The 16,184-nt window shown below is 30.7% G+C and overlaps 2 protein-coding genes across 2 annotated transcripts; both read left to right on the top strand.

Annotated features, from left to right (window-relative positions):
* The first annotated feature begins 1,658 nt into the window (after positions 1 to 1,658).
* On the top strand, positions 1,659 to 4,816 carry LOC112797544 (flavin mononucleotide hydrolase 1, chloroplatic). Its single transcript, XM_025840542.3, has 6 exons — positions 1,659 to 2,169; positions 2,875 to 2,926; positions 3,556 to 3,670; positions 3,746 to 3,816; positions 3,928 to 4,015; positions 4,529 to 4,816. The coding sequence occupies exons 1-6, from the start codon at positions 1,813 to 1,815 to the stop codon at positions 4,653 to 4,655; spliced, it is 810 nt and encodes a 269-aa protein (XP_025696327.1). The 5' UTR covers positions 1,659 to 1,812; the 3' UTR covers positions 4,656 to 4,816.
* A 901-nt stretch (positions 4,817 to 5,717) lies between these two features.
* Positions 5,718 to 7,909, top strand: LOC112797543 (uncharacterized). Its single transcript, XM_025840541.2, has 3 exons — positions 5,718 to 6,071; positions 6,827 to 7,096; positions 7,619 to 7,909. Exons 1-3 carry the CDS (start codon positions 5,858 to 5,860, stop codon positions 7,672 to 7,674), a joined length of 540 nt encoding a protein of 179 aa, XP_025696326.1. The 5' UTR covers positions 5,718 to 5,857; the 3' UTR covers positions 7,675 to 7,909.
* The last annotated feature ends 8,275 nt before the right edge of the window (positions 7,910 to 16,184 follow it).

The raw sequence follows: 16,184 nt of genomic DNA, 5'->3' as shown, positions 1-16,184 counted from the left end.
AATAAATAAAAAAGTAAATATTTCTCGTGCTATACATACACTTGTTTTTTAACGATCCTAGTGAGAACAGTACAGTAGAGATCACTTATCCGGTTATCCCCACACCACAATGAATGAATCAGTTCCTGAGTGTGAAAGAGAAGGTGGGTGGAGAGAGTTAATGAGCGGGTGAATTTAAAATCAGTAATGACAGAATGTTGTGTATAAATCATGGAAGCATCCCACGTTCTTCATTGTTCTTCATTTTTCTTTAAGTAGTCTTCTTTTTGTTTGAAAACCGAATTTGGATCTCATAATTTATATGTATATTTTTGGAAACATTTCAAGTGTACGGAGTACCGGTGCTCCAGTTATTTTAATCGTTGATTTAAATTATAAAAAATATATAATATATATTAATTAAAATCAACGGTTAAAACAATTTGTACACCGATATTCTCCGGTGTACTTAAAATATTTCCTATATTTTTAAGATGTTGAAGTTTTTAGCGAATTAGGAGTTTAGGACAGAAATCTAAGCATTTAAAAAAAATTATAAATAAATAATATTAGAAAAAGTTATTTTATATAAATAAATTATTCTAAAAATTAAGGAATATTATTTTAATTATCGAATTAAATAAAAAAGATTATTTTAATTATTATCTCATCTACTATATCTAGATTCTAGATAATATTAGAATAATTAATTTAAATAAATATAATAATTAATTTATTATTTTATTTAAATAAATATTAAAAATTTAAAATCTATTTTATATCGTGTACAATGCAATGATATTGACACGGATACGAAACACGACACGACACGAGAATATCTACACGCGAATTTGAGAATCTTATATGACACGGAGACACGTATACATATAAAATATAAAATATTTTTTGATAAATCGTAATGATAATTTGATATTTTATTGATATTAAAATATAAATTAAATTTTTTAATTATTTTTAATGTCTTATTTTAATTATATCAAGTATTTAAAATATTTTTTGTTTTAATAATTAATAATATATACTATATCTAAATTTATTTTGAGAATATATGTTAAAAATAAGAATGGAACACGTGATGGTATTCACGCATGTCGGTGAGTATCGTGTTCGAAATGTGTACGACATGCAGACACAACAACTCACTCACAACAAAGTGTCCGTGCTTTATAGTACGGTGGAAACTCATGCAGTCAACCTCACCTGAAGTTGATAATTGAGAGTTGTTAAATAATTTGATTGATTTGACTAAATTTTCATCTAACGGCTCTTAGCTATCAACTTCACGTAAAGTCGACTGCACCTAAGTTTTCATCCTGTAGTATATGTGCAATAATTTATTAATTTATTATTAATTTTTAAATAAAGCTCAAACAACTTAATTAAATTACTTTTGAAAAAATAGCTTAAATAATAAATGACTATATTAAAAGTAGCTTATAAATAAGTTATTTTGTGAATTTTTAATTCTAAAAGTACTTATTTTATAGAAATATGATAAAAAGTAATAGTATTATTAGAATTTTTTTTAACTTCTTTATAAATTCCTAAATAATTTTTTAAAAAATTATAATTTAATTTTAAAAATTATACAAAAATTAATATTATTATTTTTCATAAGGTAAAAATTAAAAAAAGTTATTTTTAAAGTTCCAAACGGCCCGTCTTATTCTAATACCGTCTGAAATTAAAAAATTAGAAGGGAGTTATCTGATTTGGCATAAGCAAGATCAAAGAGAAGAACAAGTGTCTGCAAAGTGCAAACTCAGCCTAAAAGCTTTAAATTGAAACTGAAGAAGAAGAAGAAGAAGAAGAATGGGAGTGAGAGTGGTTGTGGGAGCACCTTCTTCTTCTTCTTCCTACTCATTCTTCCACACTCTCTCTCTTTTCCAATTCCAAGCAACACCATCGACCCCAAAGCACTTCAATTTCAAATTCAGATTCAAACCTTCTTCTTCCTTTTCTTCATTCTCAATCACAAACATGTCGTTGCCGGTTCCCAACTACAGGAAGGGGAAGCTTCCTATTCTGCTCTTCGACATCATGGACACACTTGTTCGAGACCCATTCTACGAGGATGTCCCTGCCTTCTTCCGAATGTCCTTCAAGGAACTCTTGGATTCCAAGAACCCAACAACATGGATTGAATTTGAAAAGGGACTCATTGATGAGGTATACCTAACTTAACTAAAACTATGTTCCCTCTTTCAATTTTATCCAAAGCTTCAAACTTTGACCTTAATTAATATTAGTATATTTTGGAATTTGGACTTAGCTTAAAATAAAAAGCTTTCTTTTTTGTCAATACTTATTCATTTGGCTTGAACCGTTCCCAATTTTTTAGTTGAATTGCATATAGGGAATTTGGAGAATGTTCAAATCTTTTGCATATGTGTCATATTGAGTTGAATTGCTTATTAGGGGTCATTTCTAAGGATTTGGAATCTGTCATTGTTGTTCAGTAGCAAAGTAGAGTGTTTTTTGGATGCAAGTTGTAGGTTTTAGAACCCATCATGCAATATTCTTGATGAGTTCCTGGACCCTGTTAGTTTCACTTTGTTTATTGTTGTGATCGGAGATTGGTATTTCTATTTATTTCCCTTTTGTCAGAATCCAAACAATGGTTTTATTATGTAAATGTAGGATGTCACATTTCATTCCTCATTAAAACATATGCTTAGGTTTTGTATAGTGATTTCTATTTATTTCCCATTTCTGGTTCCTTTTTTATTTTTTGTTGGGGAAGAGGAGGAAGAAAGGGGGGGGGGGGGGTTGCGTTTCACTAATTGCTTTCGAATTTCTCGTATCTTCTGCATAAAATGGTTTAGTAGTTTCCACTTTCATAACATCGTTCTTAATAATGTTTTTCTCTTCCAGATGGAGCTAGCGAGAAAATTTTTTAAGGACGGAAGGGATGTTGATTTAGAAGGTTGGTCTAACATTTTGTTGCTAGAGCTGATAACTTAGTATTAGTCATGTACATGATACTATTTTAGTTTAATATAATACATTGAAAATCTGACTTTTAAGAACCGCAAAATGCTGATGTCGATATTTTTGTTCATAGATCAAGTCATTTCAGATCAATTCCAGATTGGCTACAGTTCTTCCAACCCCACAAAATGGTAGCCTTTTGGTGACCTTTCCGAGGGAAAAAAAATTGTTTTCGTCCTTCCAGAAGTTTTAGCATCCTTTTCTCCTGGAATGCTTTAGGTGTTGATGATAAGTTACTTGATATTAATCTGATATTGGATGCTAAAGGAATTATTAACTCCAATTTGTGTCAATCAAGACAATTTTCGGCTTGCTGTTTATTTTCTAATAGTTGATTGCTTGTTTGTTACATGCTTTACCATGACCTGTTAAGACTGCTTTATATCATCGTTATTCATAGCTTAGAGTTCCTTGCCCTGTAACATTTTAACTTCTTTGTTCTAGAAGAGATTGTTGAGCTTTATTTAGAGCACTCCTAAAGTACATCAAATGTATTATTGTTGTGTGCTAAGCGGCTGTTGAGTTTGATTAAGTTACTGAGTTTCATGTGTGTTTCCATCACAGGCCTTAAAACTTGCATGACAAGTGGATATTCATACATTGAAGGAATTGAACATTTGCTTCTTTCCTTAAAGCAAAACAACTATGAGATGCATGCTTTTACAAACTACCCCATATGGTAAGACAGTTGTTCTTATTATGATTTTGGTTTTTTGGCTCCCCAGAGTCTTCTTCAGAATGTCTTGTATTGTAGGTACCAGTTGATTGAAGACAAGTTAGAACTATCAAAATATTTATCTTGGACATTTTGTTCGTGTACATATGGTATAGCACAACTTGTTTTGATTTGATTAATGAGGGCTGAAGCATAAATTCAAACTATATCAAATCACTGAAAACTTATGCAGTATTGGCCCTATTTATAATGTGTTTCAGGAAAGAGGAAGCCTGATACCGAGTTCTTTATGGAAGCTTTGGAACATCTTAAAGTTGATCCAGCAAATTGTATATTTGTAGATGACAGGTTTCTACTCTTTCTCTTTATATACTGTACACTTTTTGGTTATTAAATCAAACCAGGATGTGTCTTATTGTCATCTATATGAGAATGAGTTTTAACTTTCTTTAGTTCTCGTCCTTTTTGTGTGAATGAATGACTATTTTACCTCTGTATTGAGGAATGTATCAAGGGAAAATGAGTTATTTTTATTGAGAACTGAGAATATTTTTTATGAGATTATATTATGAAACTTAAAAATCTATTGTACCTCCACACCCTTTATGTTTATTTATTTTTTACCCTCTCAGTCGCTATTAAGGGTGCTGATTTCTCTTTTGCAAATTCCTAAACTTAATTATACACGATCATCAAACTAATTTTTTTTTTTTTTTTTTTTTTTGGATGACCATAGAAGTACTGGATGTGAAAGTTGGTTACTTTTTATTACATGACAATACATAATTGGAATGTTTTGTATAATATTTATACTGAAAGTGTATAGAAATTAAATTCCTAATTTGGGGCTTATTGTGGCAGGAAAAAGAATGTGGAGGCAGCAATAGAAGTTGGAATCAAAGGTGTACATTTCAAGAGTGTTGATTTGCTTTGTGAAGAACTGTCTTTGATGGGGATTGAAATTACAGCTGATGCAGATCATCAATAGATTCTTTCTTTGATTTTCTCTGTATACAAAAATCCTTTGCCTGTTGGAATTTGGAAAGGAGATATGATTGCATATTCAATCAACAACTGTTTTTCTTGTTGGTAAATAGATAAAATGAAAAAAACTTTTCTTATTGATCTCAATTAAGAGAATTGATACAATTTTTCTCTGGTTCTCAAGTTAAGAAATTCCATCAAAGATGAACATAGTCACATGATTTATCCAATGATTATAAATAAAATGATAACATGAATTTGTAACAATGATTTCTTCCCAACATCCTAAGTCTTAGTATCATTACTCTTAATTTTGTATACAATTTCTAAGTTCTAAAGCCATGAAAAGTATCCTTATTGAGAGTTATATTTTGTAATTTGTGAGCAGGATTTTCTTCATTATAACCTTTCAAATGCTCATTTGATCAATCTTCTTTTTCCCTTTGGCATTCTCATAGTCATAGGTAACCTTCATTACTGATAAAGAAACCTTTGCTTGTAATCAAGAGCCTCAGGAATATTCTCTCGGTCTGGTTTGCATCAGTAGAATAGAATGTATTATTATTTATTCTTATCTTTATAAACCAAGTAAACTAATTTTATAAAATTTAATTGAATTGGATTTTTACAAATCAATAAAAAAAGTCTTATATCACTAGTTGAATTTAAAAAATATATATAAATAAAACTAACTTTGTACTCATAAACAACGAAAAACTGTCATTTTTATTCATGAAAGTTTAAAATATTGATAAATTTACTCATAAATAAAATTAACATTTAGATATTTTTATCACATAAAAATAATTTTTTTATGGGTACAAAACTATTTTTATTTGTTCATGATTGAATTTGTTAGTATTCTAAAGTTTTGTGATTAGAAATGATAGTTTGCTTTTTTTTTAAGTTTTTTTTTTAAGATTGTTATTAGTAAAATTTTTAAAGTTTTTTATTTTAATAAATACATAATAATATATTAAAAACTTCATTTTTAGATATTTTCTTTAAAATTTTTTCAATTAATAACCTTGAATCTTAGCTAAACTCTATTTTTTTTTCTTTTAGGAAATAACACCACATAATTTTTATTAAGCTAATAAGTAAAATAAACAAAGTTACAAAGCAGAACACAACGCAACTGATATTTGGACCAAACACAACAGAAATTTTGTGGTGTCCTGAGATTTTGATACGAAGCACGAAAAAATGTCTTCTTGTTGGTGCATTAAACCTTTCAATTTGCACCCAACAATTCCATCATCATCATCATCATCATCATCGCACTCCCACCTTCGAGGAACACTGTTTCTGCAACCTTCTCCTCCTCTTGCTTTGACTCAAAACAACAAGAAGAAGCTCCTCTTTCAGTTCCACCCTAAACAACACAAACGCGCTTCCACAATTGTTCGGTGCTCCTCTGGTACTGATTCCACTTACCCTTCTCTTTCAATTTCAATTTCGTTAATGGATTTTGATCTGGGCATGCCAAAGTTTCAACCTTTGTCACTCTTTCAGCTTTTCAATCACAATTCACCAAAACCCTCATTTTGCTGGTTTTATGGACTTGGGATTCTTTTGAATTTTCAATTGTGTCAACATTCATATTGTTAAAATAAGTCTTTATTTTAGTATATCTGAGCTTATTAAACTAATAATCATAGTAGAGTAAATGCCCAAATTAGTGTTTTTAAATCTAAGATTATCGAATTAGCATTTTCAACGTGTGATTAGTTGCATCAAAATTAGTCTATTTACTTTTCTTTGTTATTGTAGATTGATTTCTATATACTACACTGTACTGTAAATTGTTAACCAAAAGAATTTTAGGAACATGAGAAATCATGGTTGGTAAATATTTACTTATTTAGCATGTGTTGAAACTTTTCTTGAATTTCTATTGATTTATGGTGTGAAAGGTTGAGCATTGATGTGATTATAAGGTTACTGTTTGGTCCTTCACAGAGTGAAATAACTATGAAAGGACTGAAACTGTTATCTAAATATATATCAGTGTGATACTGATTTCTATTTTAAACATTGATGACCAAATTGATGTTAAAGCTATTTAGAGGACTAATTTGAGGTTTGAAAAAAAAATATGATTAAGTTGAGGGTTTTTACTTTATAATTACTGGTACGCCTAATTATATGTTGGGTTTTTGGTTTTATTTGCAGGATTGACTCCTCAATTGAAGTCTACATTGGATAAAGTTGTTACTTCAAATAAGGTAGTTCTGTTTATGAAGGGAACTAAGGATTTTCCGCAGTGCGGATTCTCGAACACAGTGGTGCAGATATTGAAGTCTCTGAACGTGCCTTTTGAGACGATAAACATACTGGAAAATGAGTTGCTGCGCCAAGGACTCAAGGAGTATTCGAGTTGGCCAACCTTTCCTCAACTCTACATAGATGGAGAGTTTTTTGGTGGCTGTGATATCACTGTTGGTATGTCACTCAGATTTCTAGTTGTGAAGGTTAATTTTGCATTGGTTTCCGTAATAATGGCTCGATCCGTCGGTCCTGGCTTTATGATATGATTGCTTTGTTTTCCTGATGCTTGTAGAATTTGGTTTGTTTCACTAATCAAATCATTGAAACATTGACCATAATGGGTAGTAAACTAGTAATAGTAATCATAAATGGATTAAGGGGATAGCTAGATAGTGAATTTCACATTTTACATTTGACCAAGGAAATATGAAAACAAGAAGCGAAAACAGAAATCAAATAGGCCTGAGGGTGCGATTGACTTGTGTTTTTCATTCTCAGTATTTTCTGTTGTTAGGATTTTGCGAAGGAAAAAGAGAAAATAGTAAAAATACTAAAATTCTATTTTCTTGCTTCATCTCCTGTTTTTCCTTTTTTCTTCACAAAATTCTAAAAATAAAAATGCAAACCAAACGGACCCTCATAGTTTCTGCAATATACTTGTCCTCTTCTAATCTCCCATCCTTTCTTTGGCTGCAGAAGCATATCAAAAAGGGGAATTGCAGGAGCTGTTGGAGAAGGCAATGCTATCATGAATTGAAGCCCTCATTAGCCAATGACATGTGGAGTGAATGAATGATGGATGAGGACTTACCAAGTTATTAATGCTCCCAAGTTTACACTGTGTGTTGGTAACAGTGGATAAAATACATCTTTTGGTACATTTTGTGACCAAATTTCCTGTTTTAAGTACAAAATGTAGAATTCAATTGATGAGATCACATTAAACTATGTATTCATAGTAATAATAAAATTTTAGCTTTGTTGACACTCTCATGCTTGCAGTTTTACACAAGTAATTCATGGTTGGAAATCTGTTCTTTTTTTCTTGGTATTGTAAATTGCAGGACACATTGCACTTGCTCTTGTAAGTTCGGGGTTTCATTCTTTTTGGATGATCTTGATATAGAAAAAACATTACATAAATAATAATATTAATAATTTATTTATTTATTTTTTATCTGGTAATATTTAAAAAGAGAGTTCAAAGTATGTTATATTAAAAGTTTAACACAATATTTTATACTATTGTCACATCATGCTAATCTTGCCATTAGCAATCTCTCATTTACTTATGTTTATTCCATTTTGTCATATTAATAAGGGTTATCTAAGTTAATAGAATTTGATAATTACGTAGGATATTAAAGATAAACATTAGTTCTTTTGTTATAACTGATTTATCATTTACTTAAGAAATAGAAATTAACAATACTTAAATCTAATTATTCACAATTTATACATATACAATTGTTTATCATCGTTGTTATAATATATTTTTTTTTTATCAAAGATGATTGCATAAACATAATCAAATAATTCTTTTGAAAAGTTTTTGGGTAAATAAAAGAGGAAATTGCAAAAGTTTAATGAAAAAAAGTGAAAGTACAATTTCACTCTTTAATAAGAGTTATAATTATCTTTTTTATTAGAGAAGAAAGCTAAGAAATTACATAAAACCATACAAAATTATAATCAATTGTATAAAGACAACTCAACTAGTTTTTTTAGAAAAGATTTTTGGGCAAATATAAAGAAAAGATTGCAAAAATTTAATGATAAGTAAAAATATAATGTTATTTTTTTATAAAAATTTCGGTTATTTTTTTACTTAATTTTAGAAGAAAAACTACGAAGTTACATGAAAACATACAAAATTGTAGTCATCGCAAAAATTTTAGAAAAGATGTTCACCTTCTTTCATAATAATTATAAGGGTTAAGTATTGTTTTCGTTGGTCTGGATGAAAATTAAATCGTCTCCGACCATTTTTTATTATTAAAATCATTCTCAACATTACAAAACGTTATAAAATCGTCATTTTCTACTTCAATTTGATTTTTTTTACCATATTACCCTTCATTATTAATAAAAATAATTTAAAAAAAAGAGCAAAATATCCCCACCTAGCATCTCTTTGGTCTCTCCCCCCATTCCTCCCCCAATCCCCTTCCTTCTACTCTTCACCATCACCCTCTTCTTCTCACCTTTACCATTACTATTGCCGAAGGACACCCACCCCTCTTCCCCTTCCTCTTCTCATTCTTCCCCAATCCCTTTCCTCTTCTCACTCTTCCCCAATCTCCTTCCACCTCTTCCCTCCCCCTTTTCTCACTACCATCACCATTGCCATCATAGCCATTCATTACTCATAACACTTTTTTTTTTTACCAATAACAATAGTCCCAAAACAAATTAACATCAACATTCACAAAACAAAATAAATCAACAAAAAAAATTAGAGGCAAAAGAAGCATAACAATTTCAATAATCACAGCAATTTCAATAAATAATAATTCAATAATCATCAACTACAATTTCAGTTTTCAGATTCAAAAACAGCAAAACAACAGAAATTCAAAAAATTAAAAAAGACAGAAGTAAAAGTTCAAGCAGAAGCAGAAGCAGAAGTTCAAACAGAAGCAGAGGCAGTCACAGAAGAAAAAGCAAAGGCAGTCACAGAAGAAGAAGTAGCACCAGCGGAGTCCCCTTCCCGATGACGACGCGATGGCGTGGTCTCCCAATGACGACGCGACGGCGGCGGCACACCTTAGAAATGAATAAGTAGGGCGGAGACGGCGACGAGACAAAAATTGAAGTTGAAATTAGAGTTGGAGTTTTGAAAAAAGGGGCATGAGGAAGGGGATGTGGGGTTACGGAAGTGAGGTGAGGGAGTTACGAGAGTGGGGAGTGGGGAGTGGGGAGTGGGGAGTGGGGTGAGGGGGTGAGGGGGTGGGGGGTTATGGGAGTGGGGTGAGGGGGTGAGAGAGTGGATGAGGGAGTGGGGGGGGTGTGGTTAAAAGGACGATTTTATAACATTTTGTAAGAGTAAATACCCATAGTCGTCCCTGACATTCACGCAAATACCCATAGTAATCCCTAAGATCCCGATTTTCTCATTGTAGTCCTCCAGATAGAGCTTCGAGCATTCAAACTGGTCCCTGGCCATATTTCAGGTGATGAGTCATCATCGGAGCGCTGACGTGGCCTCGGATTGCCACGTGGGAGGGGTCCAAAACATTGTCGTTTTGGTTTGGTGTCCTTCATAGCCAAAAATGACGCCGTTTAGATGTTATTTAGTATGAAAAACAGTTTTCTCTCCCAACACAAACGCTTCACTTCACTCGTCTCTTCTTCTTCCACCCTCTGACTTCTTCTTCATCTCCCCATCAATGGCGTAGCCGTAGGGTTGTATTCGCTGGCTAGAAAAATTTGAGAGAAGAAGTAATTCGACTAAAAGTTGTTATCGTTCTTTCCCTCCTTCACGAGAAGAACAAGGTTCTGACTTTGTGATCGAACTCAAGGTAACCTTCCCTTTTTTTTTACTTTGTATTTTTAATACAGTGTTGATTGATGATATACAAGTTGTTAGTGTAGTTGAGGTTCTGTTATGTGTCCACCAAATCTGAATCTCATCTTTTGTGGAGTTTCATAATCACAAGTGTTCTACTTCATAAACCGATTTTGGGAATGTTGTTCCAATTGTAGCACGTTTCTTTTTTTTTTTCGTTAAGCTATTTGTGCTTTATTTTGTAAAATTAACCCTCTATGTAGTTATTCTTTGGAGATTAAGAATATGCTTCTTCCTTAATAGAAGAACTTGAAATTCCTAATTTAATAAAAAAATGTGTTTTTGTGATTGGGGATTTCAATATCATGTGCATATGAAGAATCAAGAATATATTATATTTTTGTGGCACTTTTGTGAATAGAAAATTAGAAATCATAGTTAGCTTAGATAAGATTGCTAATCACATATTTCTTCAAATGTTGTTTTGCTGAATTCATATTTTAGGATCTTCAATTCTTCATAGTGTTGGTGATTTAATCAAAAAAGTAGCTTAGAAATTTCAGAGGGATTGGAGATGAGAAAGGTTCTGTTTTTTGGCATCTCTTGTAGAATATAGTGCTAGAACTCATGCTAAGAAGACATTGATATCGAAAGACAAAAAATTGAAAATGGAAAAAGATGAAGTAGTTAAAATTAAGATCATCCCTCCACCTGGCTGTGGGAAGAAAATTTATGAAATTGATCCACTTTTGCTCACTCACCGCGACCATCTTGATTCTCGGTAACCTCACTTTTAAGCTTCATTTCCTTAAAGTATTTGTGGAACAACTATCTGAGTTGCTAGATCATGTAAATTTTTCAAATTACAGTTTCGGATGATACTTGAGATTGCGAGAGGATATCGACAAGCATGAAGGTGGCCTAGATCCATTTTCTCGCGGCTATGAAAATTTTGGCTTTAGGCAAAGGTATCTAGCTTCTTGCTCAGAAAGCTGCTATGAACTTATCTACTTTTATTAATACCAACTTATTTATCAATATTACTACTATTTTTTGCAGTGTCATAGGAATTACTTATAGAGAATGGGCACCAGGAGCTAAGGTATATATGCTTTCATATTATATTCTTAGCTCTTATTATTAAAATTGGTTTCTTTTCTTATGCTCAAATTCAATTTAAGGGGTTGTATTATTAAAAAATCTATTTTGGATGTTCATCTAAAGTTCAACAAAAATCTTGTTTTCGATGTAGAAATATAGCTTGACATGTGTCTTAAAAATGATTGGATATTTTCTCAGTCAGCAGTATTAATTGGAGACTTCAACAATTGGAATTCAAATGCCGCTGTAATGACTCCGGTATGTTTCTGTTAATGTATGCAAATGATTGTGCTAGTTGGAGCATGTAATCATCTTCGGTTAATATATCCAAACAGAATGAATTTGGTGTGTGGGAGATCTTCTTGCCAAACAATGCAGATGGTTCACCACCAATTCCTCATGGATCTTGAGTCAATGTATGCTTATGCAGATGGTTCGTCACCAATTTCTCATGACATCGAAGCACCAATATATATCGCGAAAAAATGAACATGAAGAAGTGTATGAAAGAAGAAGGAGAAGAGATGAACAAGACGAAGAGATGAAGTGTCTGAGAATTTGGGGATTTAGGGTTACATATAATAAGAGGGACCAATCTGGGTGCAATTTGGAAATTAGCCAGCTCAGCTAGTCATTGGGACCCCTCCAGCGTGGCAAACCGAGTCCACGTCAGCGCTCCGGTGATGAGTCATCACCAGAAATATACCCAGGGTCCAGTTTGAGTGCTCGAAACTTTATTTGGAGGACTACAATGAAAAAATCGGGATCTTATGGATTACTATGGGTATTTGCGTGAATCTCAGGGACGACTATGGGTATTTACTCATTTTGTAACGTTGATGATGATTTTAATAACAAAAAAAGGTCGGGGACGATTTTGATTTTCACCCCAGACCTTAGGGACGAAAACAGTACTTAACCCCCTAATTATAATGATTCTTTTTTTTACAAAGAAACCTAAAAAGTTATATGAAAATATACAAAGCTATCTAGCAACTCAAAATTTTACATTAGCTAGGAGAGAAACTTAATATAAAAATCTTTAGAAAAACGTATTATTTTTTTACAAATATTCAAATTCGTAATTTACAAATACACGTATTTTCTCTACGATGTAAATGAGATACAAGCCAAATTAAATCATGTCTTATTTCGTCGAGATATAAACTATTTTAATTCGTTTACACTCTAAACAAAATATATAAAAAAATAGAAATTAGTAAATATTTATGCTACAAATTATTTATATCTGTAAATAAAATATTTAAATTTTTTATTTTAAAAAATCTCCAAATTTGCTCATGATAAAAATATTTTAAGATGCAACAAAAGTAGTTGACGGTCAAATATATTTTCAAAAAATTAATAGAGATCAACTTTGATACGAATTTTTTGTAATATAATTATAAAAGTGAAATATTTATATCATTGAAATTCAGTGATTTGACATTGAGTTAAAATTATTTTGTGATTTTTTTTGTTAATGGCCAAAAATATCTTTTAAAAAATAAAAAAATATAAAAATTAAATTTTGGTTTTTTCATGCAAATTCTAAATAATTATTTAAGACTTTTACAAAAAAATTGGATAAATATATAAATAATTTATTAAATGTAAAATCCAGTTGTCATTTATAAAAGAAATTGATATTTTTTATTTTTTTATCACATTTTAAAAATATTTTTATCATTAACAAACTTAAAAATAATTTTGTCAGTCATTTAATAATTTGAAAATATTTTTAACAATTTATTCTAAATTTGAATAATATTATTTTTATTTTTAGATTTTAGACTAACGAATATACGAAAATCTACTTAGATAACAATTTTGATTCTTTCCTAATGTTTGCATTTGAGAACATGTGCATGTGATGTAATATATGAAAATAAATGTCTAAAGAATTCTAAAATTGCATCAAAATTAACAGTCTTTTATTATGCTTATGTCATGAGAAGAGTGACAAAAAAAAAATAAGTGTATTATTCAATATGTGGAATAAAAAAATATTATTTTAGGTAAATAATTCAGAATTGAAAATTGAAGATAAAATAGGTTATATTAAAAAGAATAATTTGAAAATTTTAAATACATTTTTATAGTTTAATTAATTTTGTCATTAGTTTAATACGTGGTTGTAATTAATATAGTAAGAATACATGCGAAATACATAAAACATAAAAATATTTTTTTTAGTTTTTCATTTTTTAAAAGATCCTTTGAGGATATTAGAGGATATGTCATGCATTATACTCATTTCTTCAATTTTTTTTTTTTTTTGCATCTTGCTAATACTTAATATCTTATTAATACTTAATATTTGTTTGTAGGTTATAAGGTTGAGTGATTTTGGGGTTTAAGGAGCTGGCTGAGACTCATGGTCTACCCAAGAGTCTTGGTTTAGTAAGTACCAAATGGATAGTTATAACTTTTTCTTTTCACACCATCCCATTTTATCTTTCTACAAGTTTAATCACTCGTGCCATACACGTGATAAGATTAAAATTATAATTTTAAGTTGTTATGTTAAATTTTATTTTAATTATAATAATTTAATTAATAAAAAAATAACTTGTATGCGTTGTTTTTCTTTTCTTAATATAGTGTTAATGATATTAACTAAATAGTTATTTAATCTACTTTTTTCAATAAATCAGGCATATATACTCAATATGACCATAAATAATCTAGTAATACTTAAATCTACCAACAAAGTTTTATATGTTGGTTTACTATAAAATAAGAAAATATCAAAATCAGCTCAAAATGAAGAACAAATTAATAGAGAATCCTAATGTAGAAAGTTTTGTAATAAACAATAAATAATTTAAACTTATTGAATAACAATTCAATGCTATCCTTTTATACCTGCAAAATATATACATGAAACAATACTGTATCAATATTTGTATATAAAATTATATGATTAACGTAATTATAAAATTGTTTGTCAAGAGAATAAAATTATACGAATTTTAATGATAATTTTAATATTCTCAAACTATTAATGTACAATAAGAATTCATCTATTAGTTCCTATAATTTCTAAATTTTTTAAGTGATAGTAATAAATTTTAATAAATAAATAGATTTAGTAAGACATTTTGTTATTACTTTTTTATTATAGGCTCTCAAAAACTTCTCTATATACCACATTCATCATGCAGTTATCTTCCAAGTGTCCATGATCTTGCAACAGCACTCGCAGACTATCTTTACTCGTTACCCTTGATAACGCAACATACAATTGACCATGGGTGAAAACTGGCCTTGGAAGGTAAATTCCAACTTTCGATAGAGTTTGTCCCTAGGACTTATTTATTGTCATTGCAAATGACATGATAATTGGGAATTGTCTTCTTTAAAACCCGACCGGAAATGTTTCATTATTTGGAATTAGATTCAGTCTTGGGGTAAGAACAATACTTCCAGCTTTGTTATCAGTTAAAGTCTTGCATTCTATCACATGATTTCCCATTCTTCTAACTTGCATCCTCGTTCCATTGCACAAACCATTAGTTTGGTCTATATTTCGCAGCAACATAACAGGAGCGCCAACCTTCAGAACCAACTTGTGTGGTGGTAGACTTGAACAATTTATTCCATTTAGAATCTCCGGCGAGAAAGCATCTAACTCAAATTCCATATTTCCCTCTTCAGCACACACAGAGTCTCAACTTAAGTAGACTCTTTCTTGTCCAGGTAACCCTACAGTCATCTTGTTGTTGACATCAGTGACACAATCCAAAGTTGGTGCAAGAATTGCTCTATCCTTGAAATAATTTTCAACGAATAAATTGGATAACATATCTGGATACACGAAATCAATGAGGTCATCCAAAGCTGTCTCAGAGTTCTTAATCAAAATGTCAGATGGTATATGAACGATCGATTCACCATCTGTTGTATCACCAGCCAAACCATCACCAATTTTGAGTAGCCATTCTGTAAAATTTCTGAGTTCTTGTATGTTGTTGTTTTCACCTAGTGACAATCTCATTTTTTGTAAGCTTCAAAACCTTACAGTTATGCCACAAATATGAAGAATTAATAGAAGACTGAATTATATCTTGCCTTGAGCCTCTGAAAATCACAGGTAAAATTTGTCTAAAATCTCTTTCGAGAACAACAACTTTACCTCCAAATGGCAAATGAGCATTATACGAATCTGAGCACCTTAAGATGTCTTTGAGGCATTTGTCTAAAGTTTCGTAACAATACTTACTTATCATTGGAGTTTCATCCCATATGATTAATTTGGCCTTGGATATTAACCTTGCAAGAGAACTTCCCTGTTTAATGCTACACAAAGAATCCTCATTTATGGCCAAAGAAATTTTAAACCTTGAATGTGCAGTTCTTCCATTAGGCAACAAAAGTGCAGCAATCCCACTCGAAGCAACATTTAAAACTATACCTCCTTTAGACCTAATTGAGCATGATATAGTTGACCATAAGAATATTTTTTCATAACTACCTTGACCGTATAAGAAGAAAAGCCCACCTATATTACCGCTAACAGCACCAATTATTTGATCATATGCAAATTTCTGCTCATTAGTTAGCCTTTCTAAATACCCACTTAGTTCATTCGCAAGAGCATTAACATCAAAATAATTGAAACAATTGATTATTACGACTTATATATATATA

Source organism: Arachis hypogaea, chromosome 4 (assembly GCF_003086295.3).
Source record: "Arachis hypogaea cultivar Tifrunner chromosome 4, arahy.Tifrunner.gnm2.J5K5, whole genome shotgun sequence".
NCBI classification, from domain to species: Eukaryota; Viridiplantae; Streptophyta; class Magnoliopsida; order Fabales; family Fabaceae; genus Arachis; species Arachis hypogaea.
Note: the sequence above shows the minus strand (reverse complement) of the source record. Positions and strands in the feature narration are given on the sequence as shown.

Excerpts from the sequence above, each read along its gene's own strand:
- LOC112797544 (XM_025840542.3), top strand. The coding sequence starts at position 1,813 with ATGGGAGTGAGAGTGGTTGTGGGAGCACCTTCTTCTTCTTCTTCCTAC. Across the intron at positions 2,927-3,555 it reads AAGGGATGTTGATTTAGAAG|GCCTTAAAACTTGCATGACA; the intron begins GTTGGTCTAACA and ends TTTCCATCACAG. Across the intron at positions 4,016-4,528 it reads TGTATATTTGTAGATGACAG|GAAAAAGAATGTGGAGGCAG; the intron begins GTTTCTACTCTT and ends TTATTGTGGCAG.
- LOC112797543 (XM_025840541.2), top strand. The coding sequence starts at position 5,858 with ATGTCTTCTTGTTGGTGCATTAAACCTTTCAATTTGCACCCAACAATT. Across the intron at positions 6,072-6,826 it reads AATTGTTCGGTGCTCCTCTG|GATTGACTCCTCAATTGAAG; the intron begins GTACTGATTCCA and ends TTTTATTTGCAG. Across the intron at positions 7,097-7,618 it reads TGGCTGTGATATCACTGTTG|AAGCATATCAAAAAGGGGAA; the intron begins GTATGTCACTCA and ends CTTTGGCTGCAG.